This window comes from Tetranychus urticae, chromosome 2 (assembly GCF_039701765.1).
Source record: "Tetranychus urticae isolate SD_2017Ah chromosome 2, NJAU_TeUrti_SD_1.0, whole genome shotgun sequence".
In the NCBI taxonomy this organism is placed as follows: Eukaryota; Metazoa; Arthropoda; class Arachnida; order Trombidiformes; family Tetranychidae; genus Tetranychus; species Tetranychus urticae.
In genome coordinates this window covers 19,434,590-19,454,652 of record NC_142959.1, presented here as the reverse complement: position 1 = coordinate 19,454,652, position 20,063 = coordinate 19,434,590, and the positions used below count along the sequence as shown (strand labels likewise).

At 33.0% G+C, this 20,063-nt stretch overlaps 5 protein-coding genes across 9 annotated transcripts in view; 1 reads left to right on the top strand and 4 right to left on the bottom strand.

Annotated features, from left to right (window-relative positions):
• LOC107371312 (band 7 protein AGAP004871-like) overlaps nucleotides 1–1,438 on the bottom strand; it is a 31,710-nt gene extending 30,272 nt beyond the window's left edge. The window contains exons 1-2 of one of the 3 annotated variants that reach the window (XM_015939360.3): nucleotides 1,090–1,438; nucleotides 716–931 (exon numbers count right to left, since the gene is read on the bottom strand). In XM_015939360.3, the coding sequence (XP_015794846.1) occupies nucleotides 716–931; nucleotides 1,090–1,096 (223 nt within the window). In that variant the 5' untranslated portion in view covers nucleotides 1,097–1,438. The remainder of the gene's footprint in view (nucleotides 1–715; nucleotides 932–1,089) is intronic. The other 2 variants (XM_015939358.3, XM_015939359.3) reach the window with 2 other exon arrangements.
• Nucleotides 1,439–1,901: 463 nt separating this feature from the next.
• Nucleotides 1,902–3,381, bottom strand: LOC107371313 (splicing factor C9orf78). 2 transcript variants are annotated; one of them, XR_016198884.1, is made up of 3 exons: nucleotides 2,307–3,381; nucleotides 2,055–2,118; nucleotides 1,902–1,987 (listed from the first exon to the last, which is right to left on the bottom strand). XR_016198884.1 is itself a non-coding variant. In XM_015939361.3 (1 exon), the coding sequence occupies exon 1, from the start codon at nucleotides 3,250–3,252 to the stop codon at nucleotides 2,350–2,352; it is 903 nt and encodes a 300-aa protein (XP_015794847.1). In that variant the 5' UTR covers nucleotides 3,253–3,381; the 3' UTR covers nucleotides 2,176–2,349. The 2 variants fall into 2 exon arrangements, 1 of the variants encoding a protein (XP_015794847.1); XM_015939361.3 differs by lacking the exons at nucleotides 1,902–1,987; nucleotides 2,055–2,118 and having other exon boundaries at nucleotides 2,176–3,381.
• Nucleotides 3,382–3,472: 91 nt separating this feature from the next.
• On the top strand, nucleotides 3,473–7,600 carry LOC107371311 (damage-control phosphatase 1). The gene is made up of 3 exons (XM_015939356.3): nucleotides 3,473–3,643; nucleotides 3,755–4,203; nucleotides 6,226–7,600. The coding sequence occupies exons 1-3, from the start codon at nucleotides 3,603–3,605 to the stop codon at nucleotides 7,056–7,058; spliced, it is 1,323 nt and encodes a 440-aa protein (XP_015794842.1). The 5' UTR covers nucleotides 3,473–3,602; the 3' UTR covers nucleotides 7,059–7,600.
• LOC107371310 (E3 SUMO-protein ligase PIAS2) lies at nucleotides 7,587–12,119 on the bottom strand. 2 transcript variants are annotated; one of them, XM_015939354.2, is made up of 10 exons: nucleotides 11,936–12,119; nucleotides 10,900–11,658; nucleotides 10,591–10,831; nucleotides 10,447–10,520; nucleotides 10,211–10,371; nucleotides 9,996–10,144; nucleotides 9,514–9,910; nucleotides 8,972–9,234; nucleotides 8,829–8,884; nucleotides 7,587–8,465 (listed from the first exon to the last, which is right to left on the bottom strand). In XM_015939354.2, the coding sequence occupies exons 1-10, from the start codon at nucleotides 11,969–11,971 to the stop codon at nucleotides 8,385–8,387; spliced, it is 2,217 nt and encodes a 738-aa protein (XP_015794840.1). In that variant the 5' UTR covers nucleotides 11,972–12,119; the 3' UTR covers nucleotides 7,587–8,384. The 2 variants fall into 2 exon arrangements, with proteins under 2 accessions (XP_015794840.1, XP_015794841.1); XM_015939355.2 differs by lacking the exons at nucleotides 7,587–8,465; nucleotides 8,829–8,884; nucleotides 8,972–9,234 and adding an exon at nucleotides 9,317–9,397.
• Nucleotides 12,120–17,676: 5,557 nt separating this feature from the next.
• Nucleotides 17,677–20,063, bottom strand: part of LOC107371309 (maltase A3) — a 61,352-nt gene continuing 58,965 nt past the window's right edge. Inside the window, exons 4-5 of the mRNA XM_025162802.2 lie at nucleotides 18,848–19,351; nucleotides 17,677–18,191 (exon numbers count right to left, since the gene is read on the bottom strand). Of these exons, the coding sequence (XP_025018570.2) occupies nucleotides 18,875–19,351 (477 nt within the window). The 3' untranslated portion in view covers nucleotides 17,677–18,191; nucleotides 18,848–18,874. The remainder of the gene's footprint in view (nucleotides 18,192–18,847; nucleotides 19,352–20,063) is intronic.

The window sequence follows — 20,063 nt, the reverse complement described above, 5'->3', positions numbered from 1 at the left end:
TTGACTTTTTGGACGCTTTTTTGGTACAATTTTGAACCCATTTTTAAGTGACCTTTTTGTCACCTTTACTTGGTTTCATGTTTACTTTATCTTGATTTCATTTTTGCAGAATTGGTTGAACCAGAATTGGAATCACAAGTAAACACAGTTAGTGGTATATTGACTCAAGTAAAGTGTGAATTGATGATAAACACAACATATGACAGAAGATGAAAAGGGAAAGAAAGGGATAAAAATTGAAAGCCAAATCTTGAGAATCTCAAAGGAACCTGAAATATTGTGTTTAAAATAGCGAAAGTTTATCTTCTTTTACCAATAAAAGCAACTTTCATTTTAACAATTTTCTAGAAACTTTGAGTCTGATTCACATCGAGTTACTTGAATACTCGTTATGTGATCCTGAGCAGACTAACATAACTTTTGTAATCTTGAGCAATGAAACCAATGAAAACGAGGGTTAGTTTTTCACTGTTGATATCATATTTAGTACAAATAGGTAAAGTTGATCAAAAAACATTAGAAAGGTAAAAGATAAGGTTAAGTGCTGTGCAAAAATAATTATTTGGAGGTAAACTAACAAGACTTGGAGTTGAAATACAGTTAATGTTAACGGGTTTATTAGTGAATTTATTTGTGTATTTTTGGGATTTTCATGCTTTTATGCTCAGTGATTTAAGCCATAATCAAATATCCAAGATTTGATTGGTTCGCTTACCATCAAATCCGATGAATGATTTTTTTCTTGGTCCATATTTACGGTGGAAGGAGTAAGTTTGACTTCCATTGGGTGATAAACGGTGGATGCTGTGATTTTCAGATGGATTCACTGGATGACCGGTGTGGTGCATCGAGGATGGAGGTGGTGGAGGTGGAGGTGGGTAGTTAACCACTTGATCTTCAAAAGGCTCAATACTGTTAGAAAGGTTGGCTGCTAAACAGGCAAAAGTAAAATAACAGAAATGAAATTAGTTTAACTTAATATAATTTGTTTTAGCTTTTTGTTTATAACTTTCATTGCAGTTAAATACAAAAAAGTAATATTTTAATCAACCAGATTGGGTTTTTTGATGTTTAAATGTTTAAACTTACCCGTCATTTTTAGATGGTAACGGAGTTCCTGCGAGCAATACACTTACTTTAACAATCAACTAAATGTGAGATTGTTTCAAGCATATGTAGTTAGATGAGTTGTAATCCGAGCAAAAAGTAATTAGTAAATTGTTACTGTTGAATCAAATTGAAAACAAGTAAAACAAACTATGTAAAAATAAGGACGATGTATTGTACAAGTTTTTGTACATTATGTGATTTAAAACGATAAAATGTTATATTCATTTTACTTTACGCAAGCTCAAGTTTTTGGTTCATTAATTTTCATTGCTTCTGGTCGTTGAATAGCTTTTGAAGCGCCACCGCCAAGTCACTTGTAGCAGGTTGTAATGACTAGTGAAGTCTATCGGTTGAAAATGTTAGTAACAATTTAATGACTGAATGGAGTTCATTGTGTCAATTACATCTCATTTCAGATATTGAAGTAATCAGTCTTTGGTAAAGATTATACGAGTTTTTATCAACTCGCTTTTTCACTCTCGAAGTCTCAGCTTGCTAATTCACGCGGATGAATATAGCCGTTCTTAATTAGACTAATTGAGACGAGATAGGTAAAAATTATTCCATGTCAGGCTAAGATTAATTAGTAAGGATCAAATTAGATTGGATTGAACTGCCGCAGAATATTTAATTCACTAGCGCTACCGTACATTAGCTTAACTGAGCAAGAGAAAAAGAGTTGACAGAAACTCGTATACTCTTATCTTTAATGACATGCAATCAGACTCAACCTAAGCTAGACTATCAAATTCAAGTCTAATTAATTGAAACCAGATTATCTCCATCCAAATCCTTCATCCTAATTGGATTTCTTGCAAGAACTAGATATTGAACAGGTCATTGCTCTACGAGGTATCTGTAATCTCACTTTGTCAATCTGTAAAATATGCGAATTATTAGACATTAGTTAGCAAGATATAATATAATCGATTCAATATAATTACCGAAGAGGTCCACGGAGAAACAGTTGCGATTTTTGAGTCTGAATTCGGATTAACTTTTCCTTGACTTGTATAAAAAAGTGAAAAGAAAAAATGTTTTTCAGAATGATGGGAATGCAGTGAATAAGCATTGGAATTGTTTAATATAAACAATGGTATAAATTGGGTACAGTTTATGTACATGAGCTTTTTAGGATAAAAAGATAATGTTAATAAAGAACTTAATATGAATGATTTCATTGATCACATGAATACCTCATCTGTCTCTTAGGAAAATCTTTTATACATGCTTGGGCTTTCACTTTCTAAATTGTTTCTTGAACTTTTCAAAATGATAATCATCAGTGGCCTTTTCTTTTCCAGGGAATCCGAGTTTCGATCTACCTTGACCAGTATTTGATCGGAAGTAATTTTGTTTGGGCTCATCTCCTATAACAACAACAGGTTCCTTGACCAAAGTTGGTGCAGGTGGATTATTAAATCTACCCTTTTTATTGTTGTGTCCAGGATGATGTGAGTTATCAACATTGAAACGATTGTGTTGAACGTAGTTGGCAGCTACATTGGTTGGTACTAGAGTAGAGTTTCTGGACGATGATCTCTGTTTGATTTTCTTTTCTATTAATTTCATTTTGGCTTCTTCAGTTGCTTCAATGTTTCGTATTTTCTCCTCAACCCCTAAATCGATTTCAGGTATACCACAGAGCATTTGGCTCGATAACATTTCTTCGTTCTTTTTCTTTTGGTTTAGTAAGGATTCTTCACGTATTTTTTTGAAAACCAACTCATCCATGTCAATCTTCTCGGCTTTAAATTCTTCTTGGTTGACGATACCTTTTCTTTTGGATAATTGTTCCTCAACAAATTTCAACATGTCCTCATCTTCGTCTCGCTGATTCTTCTCCACTGAAAAGGTATTTTTCAGGTCCAATAATCCACCAATGTTTTCAGTTTTGTCTCGAGCTAATTGCTCTTTATTTTTGACAACCAGAAGTTCTTTAGCATCTATTCCTTTGCATACCCTTTTATTAAGAGATTTGGAAAGCTTAATTGCTTCCAGTTTACTCCATGCCTCTTCATCATCACTCTCCTTTGAATCATCGGCTGTCTTTTCAATGTCCTCTATAGCACTTCTTGTAGGCCTTTTTTTAACACGTTTGAAACTAATTTTCGCTGGTTTTGTTTCTTCAGTCGAATCCATGCTTGTTTTGGTTCACGAATTAAAATAATAAACACAATAAAATAGAAAGAAAAACGTCAAAAATGATGTCAATAATTGTTTACAATCTTGTTAGCTGAGGTAAGTAGCCTAGCAACCTCAGCAATCGGAAATATAATTAAATCCAATAGACGATGTTAGATGGCGCGGTTGATTATTCGTTTGTTTATCCTTTTAATTTTATTCAAAGACAGTTAGAAATTATTAATCAGAATAATTGTCCGGTTCTGTAGTTTTTATTTAAATATACACATTCACGGTGCACCAAAGCAAAGTTTACTTACCTGATAGTTGTTTAAACTACACTAATCAAGTCTAATCTATCGTTTGTTATGAGTAATATACCTGATCCAATTGCTCCAATTGACAAATCGTAAGTATAAATGTTTCGTTTTTTTCTGTTTTTATTTCATCGTTTTCACAGCCCTTTTGCTTAAGAATTATTTTATTGGCAATGTTTTTATTGATTTTCTTTTTTTTCTAGATGCTTTGCTTTCCTCACTATAACTGAAAGATTACCAGAAATATTGGTTAAAGCATTAGATTATTTTGTAAGATCATATCGTGATTTTTTAGTTTCACATCATGTTAACCTTTCTGACTCGGCTAAGGTTGATGCTGAAGAAGAGGCCAAATCAATATTGGGAAGCTTCTCAAAATTACGTTATGAGATGATGACAGACAAGCCATTGGCCTATTTGACTGATAACAGCAGTGATGTAACAATATGGAACAAGTGTTTTGATTCATGGACAGAGAAATTGTCAGCTTGTCCAACCTATTACTCAGTCTCGTGGTTATATGCCGAGTGTTACATGTACCGACGGATTCATGAAAGTTTCGTGAAAAGCAAATATTTCACTTCTTTTGATCCATTCTATGAACAAAAAAGGAATGCCCTCAAGCAATCAATGAGTGCAACCATTACATTAGGTATGTTGACTGCAATTGTTTCCTGGTTCCATATTGATTTTTGCTGACTTTGACAGCTTTTTGCTTCAACTAAAATAATTTTTGTGGTTTAATCAGGTTTGCTAGGTTTAACCAGATATTTGATGTTGATTGTCACTTGCTCATCATATTGTCATTTCTATTTTGTGGTTTTTAACAACATAATGTCGTTTTATTGGTTATTAGCTGTGGAAGTTTATTCTCATTGTTTTGGCTGTATTTCACTGTGTTAATGATTAATTTTCTGAGCATCGAAAATTTAAATTTTAATACATGTTAAATGAATTTGGAACTTTCACATTAAGGATTACAAATGAATAGTTTGTCATCTTTCGGTATCACAATGACTGCAAATATCAGGGAAAGGATAACAAACAACATATGTATAGCCACAAGAGGAAGGTAATTGAAAACAACGACTACTTTTAAAACACCAATCGATAGTTGACAAACATTTAGAAGACACAGAAATGGATATTCCTTGATTATACCTAAAAGTCCAACTACATCTAGAACGATGGAAATCACAAGGGAAGCATAAAGGCACGTAATGATGACAATGTGATCAGGATTGAGACAATTTGAACGATCATGTCGACGTTCAATTTCTTTAGTAACAAAATCTACAGAACAAATAACATACAAATTAATTATATAATCGAAAACTAGGTAAGCAATTAAGTTAACTTTAAGTATAGTAATCAGTTGATTTGAACCATCAAGTGAGTTGATTAAATTTTTGCAACCAAAGAGTTTGAACTTCTTCAAAATAGACATGATACACAGTTTTGATGGAAATTTTCACGAGATCAGATTAAATGGTTTTCACTATCAAATTTACTTCATAGTTGATCATTACAAGTCCATAGTGAAGATGATTTGTCGCAAAAATAACGTTATCAGAAGCTCACAATACAATCAACTGTCATTCTTGTTTACTTGTTTTGAAAAAGTGTTTCATCTCAGAAAACTAACCATTTCTAACTCCTGTTGATGATGACGGGAATGATGACGGGAATAATCAGTAAATTGGTTAAATTACTAAAACTTTTTCTTTCTTTCTTCTTTTTTACAGTTTCAAGCTTATTTAAACTAATCAACTCCGATATGTTAGTTTCCCCTCCAATTGTTAATCACACTTTCAACTATACTTGGCCTAGAATCACTCGAAAGGATGGAAATGAGAAGACGAAACAGAAGATGATAAGAAAAAAAGCCGAGTTTACTAACAAGCGAGAAAACTAAATGATTGAGAGTGAATTTGTCATTCAGAATGCGAAAATGAAGACAATTAATTGACTTAATGGGGCAAATAACTTGTAAATCAGGTGTATGTCTGTTGTTTAGCTCATGTAGTTTAATGTCATTTTTTTGTTACAGTTAACATTAAGAAACATTTCAACAGTAGCAAGACACACTCACTCTTTAATTTAAAACATATCATTATCAAGTTGATTGAAGGAGGCTCAACTCGTGTTCCCATCCTTAAAACACACTCAAAATTTTATCTCTTCATTTCGTCTTCTTGGATCCATCAATTTTTTTATATCATTACTTTTTATCCTTTTCTGTCTCAAATCAGCTCCATTTTACACATGACTTGATTGTTTGAAAGGAAACATGCGAAAATCTCTTTTGCTCTTCACGTTCGGTCAGCTGATTATCGATAAAATTCCCATGTATATGCTCATTTAAATGATCCTTTCATTGAGTTTTTTGTTGCTCCATTAATGATAATCATTTATGCCAATGAATAGTAATAAGGTTACTATTTGACAAAAGATATTTCCACTTGAATCTTATTTCTAATAGTCATTATTCAAGCGAACCATTTATTTTTTATTAATGAGCTTCATCTTGTTGAATTGTAATCATTTTCTCTAATAGTATAATCATCACTTACACTACAATACCACAAAAACTGTTTTAATAACAGAAAAACAGATAAAGAATTTGATTCATCAATTAACTTTTTCTATTTCTTTTTTACCCTGCATTTTTTAGGTGAATACGTAACTCAATTAAAAACGTCTCCAGATTCACTGAAAGATGAAACAATTAAAATGATTGAGGTTTCACTTTGGGGCAATAAATGCGACCTTTCATTAACTGCTGGTAAAGACTGTTCACAAACTTCTAGTCCATTGGATGATCTCCTGAAACTCCGATCCAATATACTCATTAATGACAGTGATAAATTATGGCAAATTATTCAATCTTTATCGTCCTCGTCTAACAAGCCTATTCTTGATATCATCCTGGACAATTCTGGATTTGAATTATTTACAGATCTTTGTTTGGTTGAGTTCCTTCACTCATCTGGTTTACTACCTGCTGATAAATGTTCAGTTCGTTGGTATGTCAAAACAATTCCTTGGTTCGTCTCGGATGCACTTAAATATGATTTTGAATGGACTATTGATTATCTGATCCAGTGTTCGCAATCTCCTTCTCTTCAATCTTTGGGTAAAAAATGGAAGGAATATCTTTCCTCTGGAACTTGGTCAATTGTTGAAGACTCATTTTGGACGCTTCCTTATGATCTCAGTTCCATGAGTAACGTTTCTCCAAAGCTCTATTCACAGCTTTCTCAAGCTGATTTGTTAATCTTCAAAGGTGATCTAAACTATCGCAAGCTTGTTGGTGACTTGGCGTGGGAAAACACAACTCCATTTGAAACTGCTCTTCGTGGTTTCCATCCAACTAATCTGTGCACTCTTCGATCAATTAAAGCTGAGGTTTGTGTTGGATTCAAGGATAAATCACAATGGGCCTCACTTCCAGACAATTGGATGAGATCGTCCGATTATGCTGTTATACAACTTTTACCGAAATAATTGGTTCAAAGATTACCAAAAAATTGCATGAATTAAATTTTTTGGAGGATAGAAAAAGTGCGAGAATTCATTTTTTAACGAAAAATCAATTTGTTTCTAATCAACTCTCAAGTACTATTGATTTTAATACCAGTATATCAAGAAGACTCTGATAACACACTTTTTATGTCAAGCTTGGTAGAGCTTAATTACTCAACTTAATTTAACCAAAACTAACTCATCAATTTGTCGGTGCATGCAAATTATTGAATCATTTCAACTGCATGAAATGATCAATTTTCAACTGCCTTGAATCTTAGTAATCAACACTTTTAATCAATACTTGTTTCCTTTAGTGTTGGGAAGAAGCTTTTTTATTGTTCAAGTCTAACTTGATTGTGACAACTAAAATCAATTTGTTTTGCTTAGCTTCAAAGTAAAGTCATAAAATAATTTAGTTGCAAGTAAACGCCATTTTACCGGCTAAGATGTACCGATAGCTTTACTCAAAATGAACAATTAATCTGGAAAATAAAAAACAGACGCTAGTTTACAAAAAATAATTTATTTTATAAAATCATTCACAATTTAAATAGCAAGGTATTTTGAATGAGAATAGCAAAAGAAAATGAAAAAGGTTTTAATGAGAAATGAACTCAAGTCTATGATTTATTTAATGGACTTTGTAAAACTTTGGTTGTTATGTTGGATTAAGCATGATTATAATAATCTGCTGATTCTATTTCTATTAAAAATTGGAGAATGATGTACAAATGATAATGCGGACAATCGATTCGATCACTTTAGTAGAACGTGTTTGCATTAAATATCTACTTTTTCCGAGAAGGGAAGGAAGTAAGAAAAGAAATCGGGAAAAGAAACTTTTACCAATCATGATTGCAATAAAAACATGAATCAAGATTGTTTATTTGTGAGATTCTTGCTGGAAAATCCAAATGGAAACAAATGAGGCGATTAAGTTAGATTGTGCCCAATTAATGAATGGTCGATTCCATTACTCCATATAAAACAATTGCTGGGTATTCACGTTCCATTGATACCCATAATTCATATTGAGAAGCAAATTCTCTTCATTTGCTATCATTTTTTTGATTTCCAAATATTTTCAATTATATATATACACATAAATAAATGAAAATATATATTATAACGGCGGTCAAAAGACCTTTAAACCAACCGTGAGTTACTATAAAACATTTGCAATGCTGAATAAAGCTGAATGTTTGATTCCTTTCATTCATGATATGGCAATGAGTAATGAAGGAGTGAACACAGATGAAAATTGATTAAAATTCAAATAGAATTCTGTAAGTCGTCCATTGACAGTCAATCGAGGGATATTAATTCTGGACCAGATTCAGTTGTAGGTCGAGCTCCTGATGATGAACCACTTCTATAAGACGAAAGCTGTTAGGAGAAAAGAAAATAGTTTGAATATATTCGAAAGAACCCAAAAATCAATAAAAGAAATGAACATTTAAAAATACAAAACAAATAGTAAAATGGAATGAATGTCAAGAAAAAAGGGTTTCACAGTTCTGTTGTTTTTCCTGAAAGTAATTAGCTAAATATTTCTGTGAGAAAAAAACATTCAATTCTAAACCTCGATTAGTAATTATAAATTGATGATTAGAGTTCTATTTTTGATATAATCATTACTGAAACTACCGATTGCAAAAAATCAGTATTTTTCTTCGCTCTTTGCCCTTTTTTGTTGATACAAAATCAATGGTTAACCTTAGTAAACTTTAAAAGATGATAATTACTTACTTCTCTAGACATATCACCATTAAACATATGATTATGGCCATGATAAACGTCATAGTCTGTTGAATAAAACAATAAACGTTGTCAGATAATGGAAATAATATTTTTAGAAGCAAATATAATGAATAGATTGAAGGAAGACTCACTTGGGCATCCATACGACATCGGATTGGAATTTGAATTGGAAAGGACGTAATCATAAGGATCTGAGTATGATTTAGATGTGTTTGATGGATAAAAAGGGGCTGCACTAGGATTAAGAATAGGCATTCCTGGATAAGACGGAGATACATTAATGTTTGAACGTGAATGATAAGGTAAACCGCCTAATGATATCCTTCCTCTGGTTCCCATAGAGGGTGGACCTGAGTTAGGCGTAAAATTTCCAGCAACTGGATTGATTCCTGGTCTAAGTTTGAAAAATATTTAAATGACAGTGAAAAGGAGGTGGAAAGAATGGATGAAAAAGTAGAAAGAGAGAGAGAAGAAAATTTAAAATGTTTAAAATAAATTTTTATTCAACATTGCTTTCGCAGGAAATTTCGTGGTGAAAAAGTGAAAACAAGCTGTATCTTGATTTAAGTTGAGACAGATGAAAGGTGGAAGAAAAAAATGCAAAAATAGAAAGTAGACAAATTGAAAAATTACGGTTGGAACTGCCTATACTACAGAAATACCCGTTAAATACCTGGTATTATTTGTTGGAGCATAACATGGAGTCGACGTATGTGAACTTTCCATGATCGATCTTGAGTTGTTAGACCCATCTGAGTTGTGAGGAACATTTAAACAAATTGAAGATCCTGTTGATGAATCGGGCGATGGTAATGAGATGTTTGGTGCTTCAGAGTTACTGCTGGATCTAGATGAAATGATTGGTGATGATTGGCCTGTATGAGACCCTTTATGTGTTCGAGATGCTTTTTCAGCTGTTTTATCGACACCATTGTTTTCGGCATCTTCAGTGTCGTCGTCATCAGTTTCTTCATCGTCATCGTTACCACCTTCATCTTCATTTTCATCATCACTGTCAAGAGTGATAACTTCAATATCAGATTTCGTTTTCTTAGGTTGAGGAGAAATTGCTGAAAACAAAAATAGATAAATAAGCAATTGTATAAATGTAAAACTTGTTATATTGTGATAATAAGACAAAATTATTCAACTTACGTTCTTCTTTAGCTCGCTTATTTATATTATTCACACTAACAGTTTCACAGAGCTCCTTTTTGGGTAATAATGGAGTCCATGAGCCATCATCATGGAATTGAACTTCAGTACAGTCACCAGGTACTTGACTTAAAATCTCAGTGAATAACCTGTTGATGGAAATAGATAAAAATAAGTAAACAAGAATAAAGAGAATAGTCAACTCCTTAACTTACCCGTCTATGACCAAATGCTGGAATAAAGCACTTTTATCACAAACCGGACAAACCCAAGTAGGTTTCTTTTCGTTCATTTGTAAGTACAATAAAGCATCGAAACATTGAATATGTGAGCAGGTCATTGCTCTACAAGGCATTTGAATTCTCATTTTACCAAGCTGTAAGGTAGATGAATTATTAGACATAAGTTCAAAAGTGTATATAGAAATATATAATAATATCGATATAATTACCGGACAAAGAAGAGATCCACGAAGAATCATGGTAGCAATTTCTGAGTCTGGGTCCTGAGCTAACTTTTCCTTGACTAGAATAGGGATTAAAAAAATGTATTGTATTAGATGTTTTTTCCAGAACCAACGAAACGTTAAACATACTCATTGCACGTGTATATTCGCTATTCCGCACTCCTTTAGATTTTATCCTTTGCAGTAAGTTGTTTGCAATCAACCTCTTAACTAGAAAGATTCCAACAGCATACGCTTTGTTGTAATCAGACGCCCATCCTATGCTCACTTGGTTTGCTGCTGTTGGTGATATCCTACAATATGTTGTGATATTAACAGGCCTACTAGGCCTTTTAGGGTCTACTCCTGGTTTATTTGTCGCCAAGGGATTCTAAATAGAGTAAAAAATGAAATCAGTATAAATAGATCGGATAAAGAATGTTATTGAACCAGACTTACAGGAAGAGGGCACAATTCATCATTAACTTTAACACAGATACTTGGTGGAAAATTATCATCTTGTTCACAGCTCGTTTCTAATAAACAAAACCTCATTTGGATTTGTACACCATAGTCAACCTTTCCATCGGGTTTTATATCACGAGAAAGCGAGACATCATTAGCTTGTTGAGGTGTCAAATGAAAACTAAAATTATTCTCTTGGTATCTAACACCAGGGCTTGGCATTAATGTGGCTGGCTTTAAAAGATCTCCAAGAATGTCAAAGAAAGGCAAAATTTTAAATTTGACATCAGCCAGCACTGGATAAGGCATTGGCGTTGGCATAGAAGAAATGTAAGATTTAGAATTGGATGGAGAAGAAGCTGAGAAGTCAAATGCTCCTAAACCTCGTGGCATACTAGAATAATAATCAGTAGGTAAACTAGAGTTCAACATATTAGCTGCGTTTTGTGGAGCTCCCCTGGTCGAAGCTCCAGGAGGAAGAGATAGTCCGTTACTTAAAGACGAAGATGACACTTTTGAAGCTGAACTACTTCCATAACAGCTTGTATCTGATCCTTGAGAGTCTGAATTGGTGTAGGCGAACCTTTGTTGATGAAGCTCGCGAATCTTGTTTTGAACAGCAAGAGTTAAATTCCCTTTTTGTAATAAATTTATAGCTCTAGTTTGTAATTCGTGTTTTTTCCCACTTCGGCTTTTTTGAGCAAATCCAAGGAGCATTTGAAGTTCAGCGACACGAAAACTCATGACCTGACTCTAAGAAAGAGAAGCAAATAAAGGAAGGGAGGAAGGGAGGAAAGAAAAAAACGGTTAATAAAAGCAAGTTGAAATGAGGGCGAAAGAAGCTTCAAGAATAAAACAGATAGATGAAACGAAGGATAATCTATTAAAGTTTCTAATTCTCAATTAAAAAGCCAAAGATAAACAAGCTAATCTAGAAATAAAATTTGTTGTCCCTTATGAAATACTGAAGGGAAAACAAATGTTTACGAATAAACATAAAGAAAAAAAATAGTACACATAGCTGACTTACTTTGAGTTTTTGGATTGTAATAGGATCTGTAGACATTGCCAAAGATTGACCAGTCGAACAACCAATGATCAAGATGGGATTAGTGGGATGAAATAATTGAAAGTCTCACAGTAATTTAGAGCATAGCCAAAATAATTAAATTTGATTACAATCACAAAATTTGACGCAAAAAATCACCTTCAGGGCCAAAATTATTTAATAGTGTAAAGAGAGTGTGAGCTGTGCTCCCACATATCCGCAAGTGCGCGGATTACAAAAGTGTATCTTGATTATTTTCTTGATTACAATAAATTCGTAGTTACATTATGTCTAGGGATTCAACTGCTTAAATAGCTAAGTTTCAGATTTTTTGTGATTCCTGTTACATTTTGATAGAGTGTATTAAAAAAGGATAGGTAAAGGAAAGAAGAAGAATAATAGTATTAAAGGTTAGTAAGGTTTAGGGTTGTTAGTAAGTCTATTGATGAATTATCTCCATTCTGGATTGGCCAATCTTTGTTGTTTTGAAATTACTGAAAACATTTTGTTTATCATATTTCTAACTCTAGGATCATGACCCTTGGTTAAGATCCATGAAAATTTTCCAGTGGTTCCAAATGAATTTGATAATCTGAATTTCCAATCTGCAAACAAAGGGCAGGCTTGAATAACATGTTGAGGTATCGCTGAACCTTGTTTGCATTCGCAAAGAACCGTATGTTCATATCTGAAATCATGTATACCAGTTACAAACTTGGTCTGCCAGTCTATTTTTAACCTCTTTTTAAAAGCTTTTTCAGGCCAAAAGTAGCCAAGTCTGTATCCTTCTTTTTTCATGATTCTTTTCGTCATGAATGTGTGTACTATATCCTCAGACATAGCATTGATTCCATACCAGATTGCGGTTGATGATATCTTGGGTCCCAGGTCCGGGTCAAAGTCAATTAGGTTTTGGTATAACGATGTTAGCACACCTTTGTTGAAGAGTTTTTTCAATGATTGTTTGATTGTTATTAGCAATAACCTTGAGATTAAGCATCCATTCTTCGATAGGTATCCGGTCAGTTCTCTTTTATACAAATTTGTTGTGCCATTGAGATGTCTAAACAATTTACCATAGCTACTTTCAAGTCTCTTTGTTAAGCTTGCATTCTTAATGAGATCATCAATAATTAATGGAGCCAACCTAAGGTATTTACTGTTGTTGTAGACTTCAACTACCAGTTGAGCTGTGTCTTCCGGTAGCCTTTTGATGAGATTCTTTTTTTGATTAACAAATTCAGTCGATTTTTGAATATCAACTTGTAATTCACTGTAATCAATTGGACTTGGTGATATATTGATGGGAACTCCTAGAATTTTAGCACTTGTTGTCTGCTTAAGTTGACTATTTTGTTGAGTGACTTTTTTGTGTATCACCTTCGATTTTTGAGGTAATACATCTAGACCAGCTTCATTTATGATTGTTTTTATTTCCTTGAATTTCCTGTTGGTACTACCAGCAGCGTCAGGTTCTTGTATGGTGATATTGATCAAATCATCGGCATAGGCCAAGGTTGTTGCAAATTTTGTCTTGCCAAATTTGTCAATTTGTTGTCTTTGTTTAATTGCTCCAACTCTCTGAAGTTTATTCAAAGTTTTTTGAAATCCATAAGCGTACAAAAGTGGTCCCAGTCCTGAACCTTCCGGTACTCCTGTTGATATTTTTTTCCAGATTATTTCTTTTTCTTTTATAATGCTGACTTTCCTATCTGTCAGGAATGAGATAATCATATATACAAGGGAGCAAGGTGTTTGAATTGTATTGAGTGCATCAATAATATCTTTATGTTGAATCTTTGAGAATGCTGATTCAACATCTGTGATAATGATTTGAGGTATTTTATGGTTCAATAGACGAACACATTCTTTTACTTCAATCAGTAGATCAATGGATGATATTTCAGGTTGATATGCGTATTGCTTGGTAAAAAAGCTGATTGGTGTAATTTGAGCGAGTTTGATCGCTATTATGTTTTCAAGGATTCTGCTAAATACCATCTGAATCTGAATTTGTCTCACTCTTATGCCATCCGATTTAGGTATCATTATACCTCTGGTTATCTTCCAGGCTGTAGGAAATAAGACAACTTCAAAAATCTTCCGATAAATGACAAGAACTTCATTTCCTTTTTCTGCCAATATTTTCATCATGATTTCATTATTGATAAAGTCCACTCCTGGTGCTGCTCGTTTGTTCAGGTTCTTAACCGCCAATTCAAACTCCTCATCCTTCAATTCAAGTTCCAATTTCGGAGGTAAGAAGGTAGGTTGAAGAATGTTGGTCAAACTTTTTGGAGAAATCGCTTGATCAAATTCCTTCTCTGCCTCCAATTTGTTGTTTTCAAATTCAGGTGTTTCAAATTCATTTTGTTTAAGCAGGCTCTGTAATTTCGTCCAGATCTTGGGATCATCTTTTTGGTAATAATCATTATGTATCTGATTGATGGTTTCAGATAACTCTTTTTTGATGACATTAACAATGATTTTTCTGTCATCATTATTATCTTTCTTTATCTTTCTTCTTATTTTGTCCAGTAGTTTTAGTAACCTCGGTTTTTTGAGAGGTCGACGCTTAATGTGTTTAATCTCTGTACATTCACTTTTTGCTTCAACCATTTTCGTTGTTAGCTTCGTAATCTCATTGTCTAGATCTCTGTTATTGTCCATTTTATTCCACATCTCTTCACCTGGAAATGTTTCAAGTATCTTTGTAAGAAAGAGATCTTTATTTAATACTTGAATTTCTTTTTCCTTATTGCCGACAATAGTTGAGATCTCTGAGACCATTTCAATGCTCAAGACTTTGTGATCTGTAGTGTTGCTTGAGAAAAAGCATTTATAATTCATTGCCTTGATTCTTTCATTTACAAATATTGCGTCTATCCATGATCTTGAAGTCACTGTTTGCCGCGAGAAGGTGAAGTTGCCTTCATTAGGCTCAAAGGCGCATTTTAGGTCTAGTTTGAGCATTGATTCAAAGATCATTTCTCCCGTTGAAAGGTCCATTGTTCTTGGTGCAAATGACCATTCACTGAACTCCTTATTCATATCACCACAGGCAAATCCAGGGAGGTGTTTGATTGATGCAATTCCTTTGTAAATCTTGTCAAGTATTGGTTTTAAGGTTCTCTTTGTTGAAGGAGTTGGTAAATAAATTGAGACAGCATAGAGGCGTAGGTTTGCATGTGTAAAGGTAATAGCTGTATGATTATCAGATTCAGATATGAGTTTCGGGTTTGATGATTTGTTTATGATTATTGCTGTGTAGGTATGGGCGAAGACGGAGAGGTCGGGTGTAGTATTTGCCAAAGCATTTAGAGCTCCGGAGTTAAATTCTTGTAATGTAAAAACTGTTAATTTCTCTAAACTTGTTAAATTAAAAATTTCTGTCGTTCTTAGCTTTGATTTGCCACAGTTGTGATTTACCACTTTAAACATTAAATTGCGTGTTTTTTCTTTCTTTGTTTATTAGCTTCGAGAGCACTGGACAGTTTTTGGCAAATGTTTGATGATCAGGGGCATTTTCAGGATGTTTCTTTTGACAAAGATTACATTTTGTAGAGTCCACTGGCTTAAAGGTTTCCATTGTACAATCTTTTTTCTTGTGACCTGGAGTCCAGCAGTTGGTACAAATTTTGACCATATAATGAATTTTATATTTGGCTGCTTCTCCATTGAAGAATAATAGACCAGTAAGTGATAGTTTTCTCAGCGTCATGGGAGACAGTCGATAAATTATTTTGGTTAGTTTTACTCCACGTCTTGATGCAAATTCTGTCTTGTTCAACACTTTGATTTCATCTCCTTCACTTAAATTATTTCTCGCTTTAAAAGCATCATCATCTTCAACCGTGTCACTTCTTGTTATGACCCTAATCATGGGATCCTTTTTCCTTTCCATTTCCATAACAGACTTGTTCTTTAAAATTTGATGAGCAGCTTTGGTAGAGTCAATGAACTCTTGCTGGGACGATGTGACTTTAACCGAGTTTCCAACTTTCACGATATCTTGTATTTGTAACCTCTTGTCCTCATTGACAATCTTTGTTATTTCCTTTGTAACATCTTCAATACTTTGATCTCCACTTGGTTTAAAGTATATGGATTGCTTTTTTGGTTTAGCTTTCACTATGTCCGCAAATGTCTTTTTTGTTGTGACTTGAGTCATCGATGAATCTTGTATTTGCTTTTTAATGCCTTGGATATCATTCTTTATGATGTTTATTGAGTCCACCAGAACTTTATTGCTACCCTCTTCAGTTAGTCGTTTAACCAGCGTAGCGAAGACCTCTTTGATGGTCGAAACATTAGGATCAATCCTCTTCTTTTCATTTAATTTTACATGAGTGTAAAGTTGATCAAAGATGTTGTTAAAGGTGTTGACCACTAACTCCTCATTGACCACAGGATTACTTTCTATCTTAGCCAAGATCTCAGGTAAGGGCACGTGTGTTGCCATGATGTTTTCAATCAATGGTGACCCTTCAGCACTAGTCATCCTGATGTTCCAGGTATCGTTAGATTCCTTGTTCTGAATACTTTCAGAATTAACAATAATCACAATATAAAATCAATTTTATTAAGCACAATTAACTAATTAAAAATCAGCATAAATTTAGCCAAAATACATTCATCTCGCGCATGAGTTCTTCAACAATATACAATAGCAGATGTAAAGCGGTTAGTTTAAAATGCAGCTCTCTAAACCAGAAAAATGAAAACTGAGAAAAGGTAATCAAGTCACCAACAATTTAAATGATTACAAAATAGATAAATTTCAATTCCATAATAGGCTCAAAAATCAAATAATAAAATAACTTATTTTCATTATTTCACATTTTCAAACCAAACCAAACCAGAATGAACCATAAAAAATTTCCAATTTCCATTGCATGGATTATAAAAACAGAGATTTTCAAATTGAATAAACAGAGGAGATAAAAAAGTTTGAAAGAAATGAGCTGAAAATTTTACAGAAATCTTCAACGGTTATCGATGATAATGAACTTAATATTTCTTTACATTCCACATTGAGATCAAATATAAGATAATCATAAGTATCCGTGCTTAATCATTTAGTGATGGATTGAAATTGATTGAAGCTATTAACAATGCTCATTGTGGATATGAAGAGAGTCGAGATTTTTTGAGCCCTTGAAAATTTTAAACTTTCAAACCCAATTCAGTAAGAGAATGCTTAAACAGGAGATAAAGATGGCGGAAACATTTGCAATAAGATGAACGTAATTAGCATGAAAATGATTCCAGTGAATGTTAGTTTTGATGGGAAGAGGGTGACTTGTTTAGGTTGAGATTTTAATGTTTCTCGGCCTTACAAGACTTACTTAGCTGTGTAAACAAGACTTATACTGTTGATGAAACTTGGGATGAAAATTACAGTAAAAGTGAAGACAGTAATGGGTGTGAAGATGACTGGAGAAGACGGAAAAGGAAGATAAATATTAAAATGGCTTGCAAGACTATTTTCTGGTTAAGAGTTTCTGGTAAGATGAAAAGGATGATCAAATCTCATTTTGTCTTTTCTGGATTGGACTATGTTGAGTACATGATTAACAGATAAACATTAGGACATCTCACCTTTATCATGTTTTTTGGTGAATCCGAGCCAATCTTTAACCTAAAAGTTGACCTTATTTCATACAAATTGACCATGTTTAACCATTCAAGTTGAATTGAATGACAAATTGATTGGTAAACTGTTTTATTTCAAATTGTTAACATTTATTTTTGCCCTTAATATTAGCATTATAATCCTGGAATACATTCAAATTGAAGGCACATTTTACATGAAAATTGAATCATTTCATTTAATCAATTATATTAATTGTAATCAACCAGTTGGTCTAAACAATAATCGTCAATTGTGATTATTTGTGGTTCCAATTAAAAGCCAAAATTATCAAGAAAAGCCAAATCTGGTGATCTATTTGCATCCATTTTGAATATTTTATTGTACACTTGTATTGCCATTGATAATTAATTTACAATTGTTGATGTTATCATTATAATGGTATGATTATACCTTTTTGTTTAATGTACAATCGTCAAATTGAAAAGTGTATTACAATATTTATTTACATTGTAGTTGCTATATTAACATAATCAAATAAATCAACAAGTTAAGCCTCTTTAACTTGATCGTTGTTTCTGTTTCTGTATTCCAGTTGAATCCAATTCCAAAATTTAAAATTCAATACAATTTAGATAATTTCATCTGTTACAAAAAGAAGAATAAAAATTATCATTAATAACTTCAAGAATAAAAGAAGTGTTTCAAGCTAAAAACACATTTCAGTTTCATGATCTGATCAGCTACACAACGAATCATCAGACTAGAATCTTGGAGAAGCCTAAAACCATTTTTGGCTTTTTCAGAAACACATTTCCTTGACTATTTTTAGTCATTTAGTGATTGGATCAAAATACATGTGAAAATGGCTATTGAGACTAAAACAGAACATCGGAATCGGGTTCAATGTCAAGCTTTTATGAGACCTTTGACCGATATTTGAAGTCCATTTGCAGTTTAAGAGCAACTATCACTTTTAGACTGGTTTATGTTTGTTGTAAGTCAATGGCCATTAGAAGTATAATTGTCTAGAAATCTTTCAATTACCAATCTTTTGGGTTGAATAAGCGAACTGAGTGACCTTGAAAATTAGAACTTTTTGTTTCTTAATTGATCGAAGCTCTTTTCTCAGTGACAGATTTGTAGTTAATGGTTCCTGAGTTGTGACCACAGACGTATTGACGGAAACTCCCTGTGCTTCACTCGATTTAAAGACTTTAATATTGATTAATGCTATTCATGGACTGACATGTTTTCAATGTTTGTATTTTATTGCATTGAACGGAATTGAATCAGTTTACCCTTTTCAATGATTTGAGCCATTAATTTTATTCCATTTCAGCAATTAAAGCTTCTCCTGGATCCAGACTTAATGATCTTAAATAGAGAAAATCATGGATTCGTTTTACATTTGAAGTAACCTTGATGGTTCCAAAATGAAATTTATCAGTAAAATCTTTGATTCGTCCAATTGTTCCAATATTGGCAAACAAAACAAATCGATGTCTAATAACATTTCCATTAACCAAAGTTCGAGTAAAATATCTTTCCAAACCAATGAAACCTTGGTTAACATAATGGAACAGATAATTTCCCTGTTTCTCAGTCCAATCGGATCTTAAATGATGTTCACGGAAAACAATTAAAGAACGAAGTCGATCAATTGTTTCACTTTCCCGTTGAATGTTGTTCAATAGGTAATTGGTATTAATAGGAAGCCAAGGATGAGTTAAATTTCCACCAGAAAAGTTTCCATTCAATTCCGAGGTCCATGGAACAGGACACAACTGACCCTGTCTGTATTCCTATCATAAGTAAAAGTCGAAGAAAAAAAGACAGAAAAAAAAGTGTAAGTAAATCAAATAATAATCGAGGCTGATGTTGACCTTTTCAAGTTTTCCATCAATATTGACCATTTCAATTTTAGTTGATTAAAAGAAAAGGTAAAGATTATTTTCATCATTTCTGTTTTTTTCTGATAAAAAATGTTCTCACATGAAAAGTACGAATGAAACAAGATCATTATGTTTGCATTGTATTTACTTGATTTTTATCGTCAACTAAGATTAAACCTTTCAACAGAAACAAGCTTCAAATTAATGGCCTTTTCAAGTTAAATGACAATGTTTCTCTTCTTACAAGGGTGAAGATGAAAGATTGAAGACCATGATCATCATGATCATGAAACTGGTTGGATAAACGAAAATTTTCTTTGAATTACACGTTTCAACCTTAGGCCTTTCAACCTTTTCTTCATTCATTTTTCTCTACATTAATCTGGTCCAATTTTTTCAGCTTTGATTTCAACTGATCAACTATTGTTTAATTGTTGAGGGGAATAGCATTTGAATTAAGATGAATGACTTTTGAATATTAATGTTTCAATTTTTGTACGCTTTTCCTCATTGTTTAATTTATCAAAATTGCATGTTGAGGAATGATGATGAAGGATGTTTCAAAATGAAATTATGATTTGGAAATGTCAAATCAATTGAAGTTTCCAAAGAAAAAGGAGTA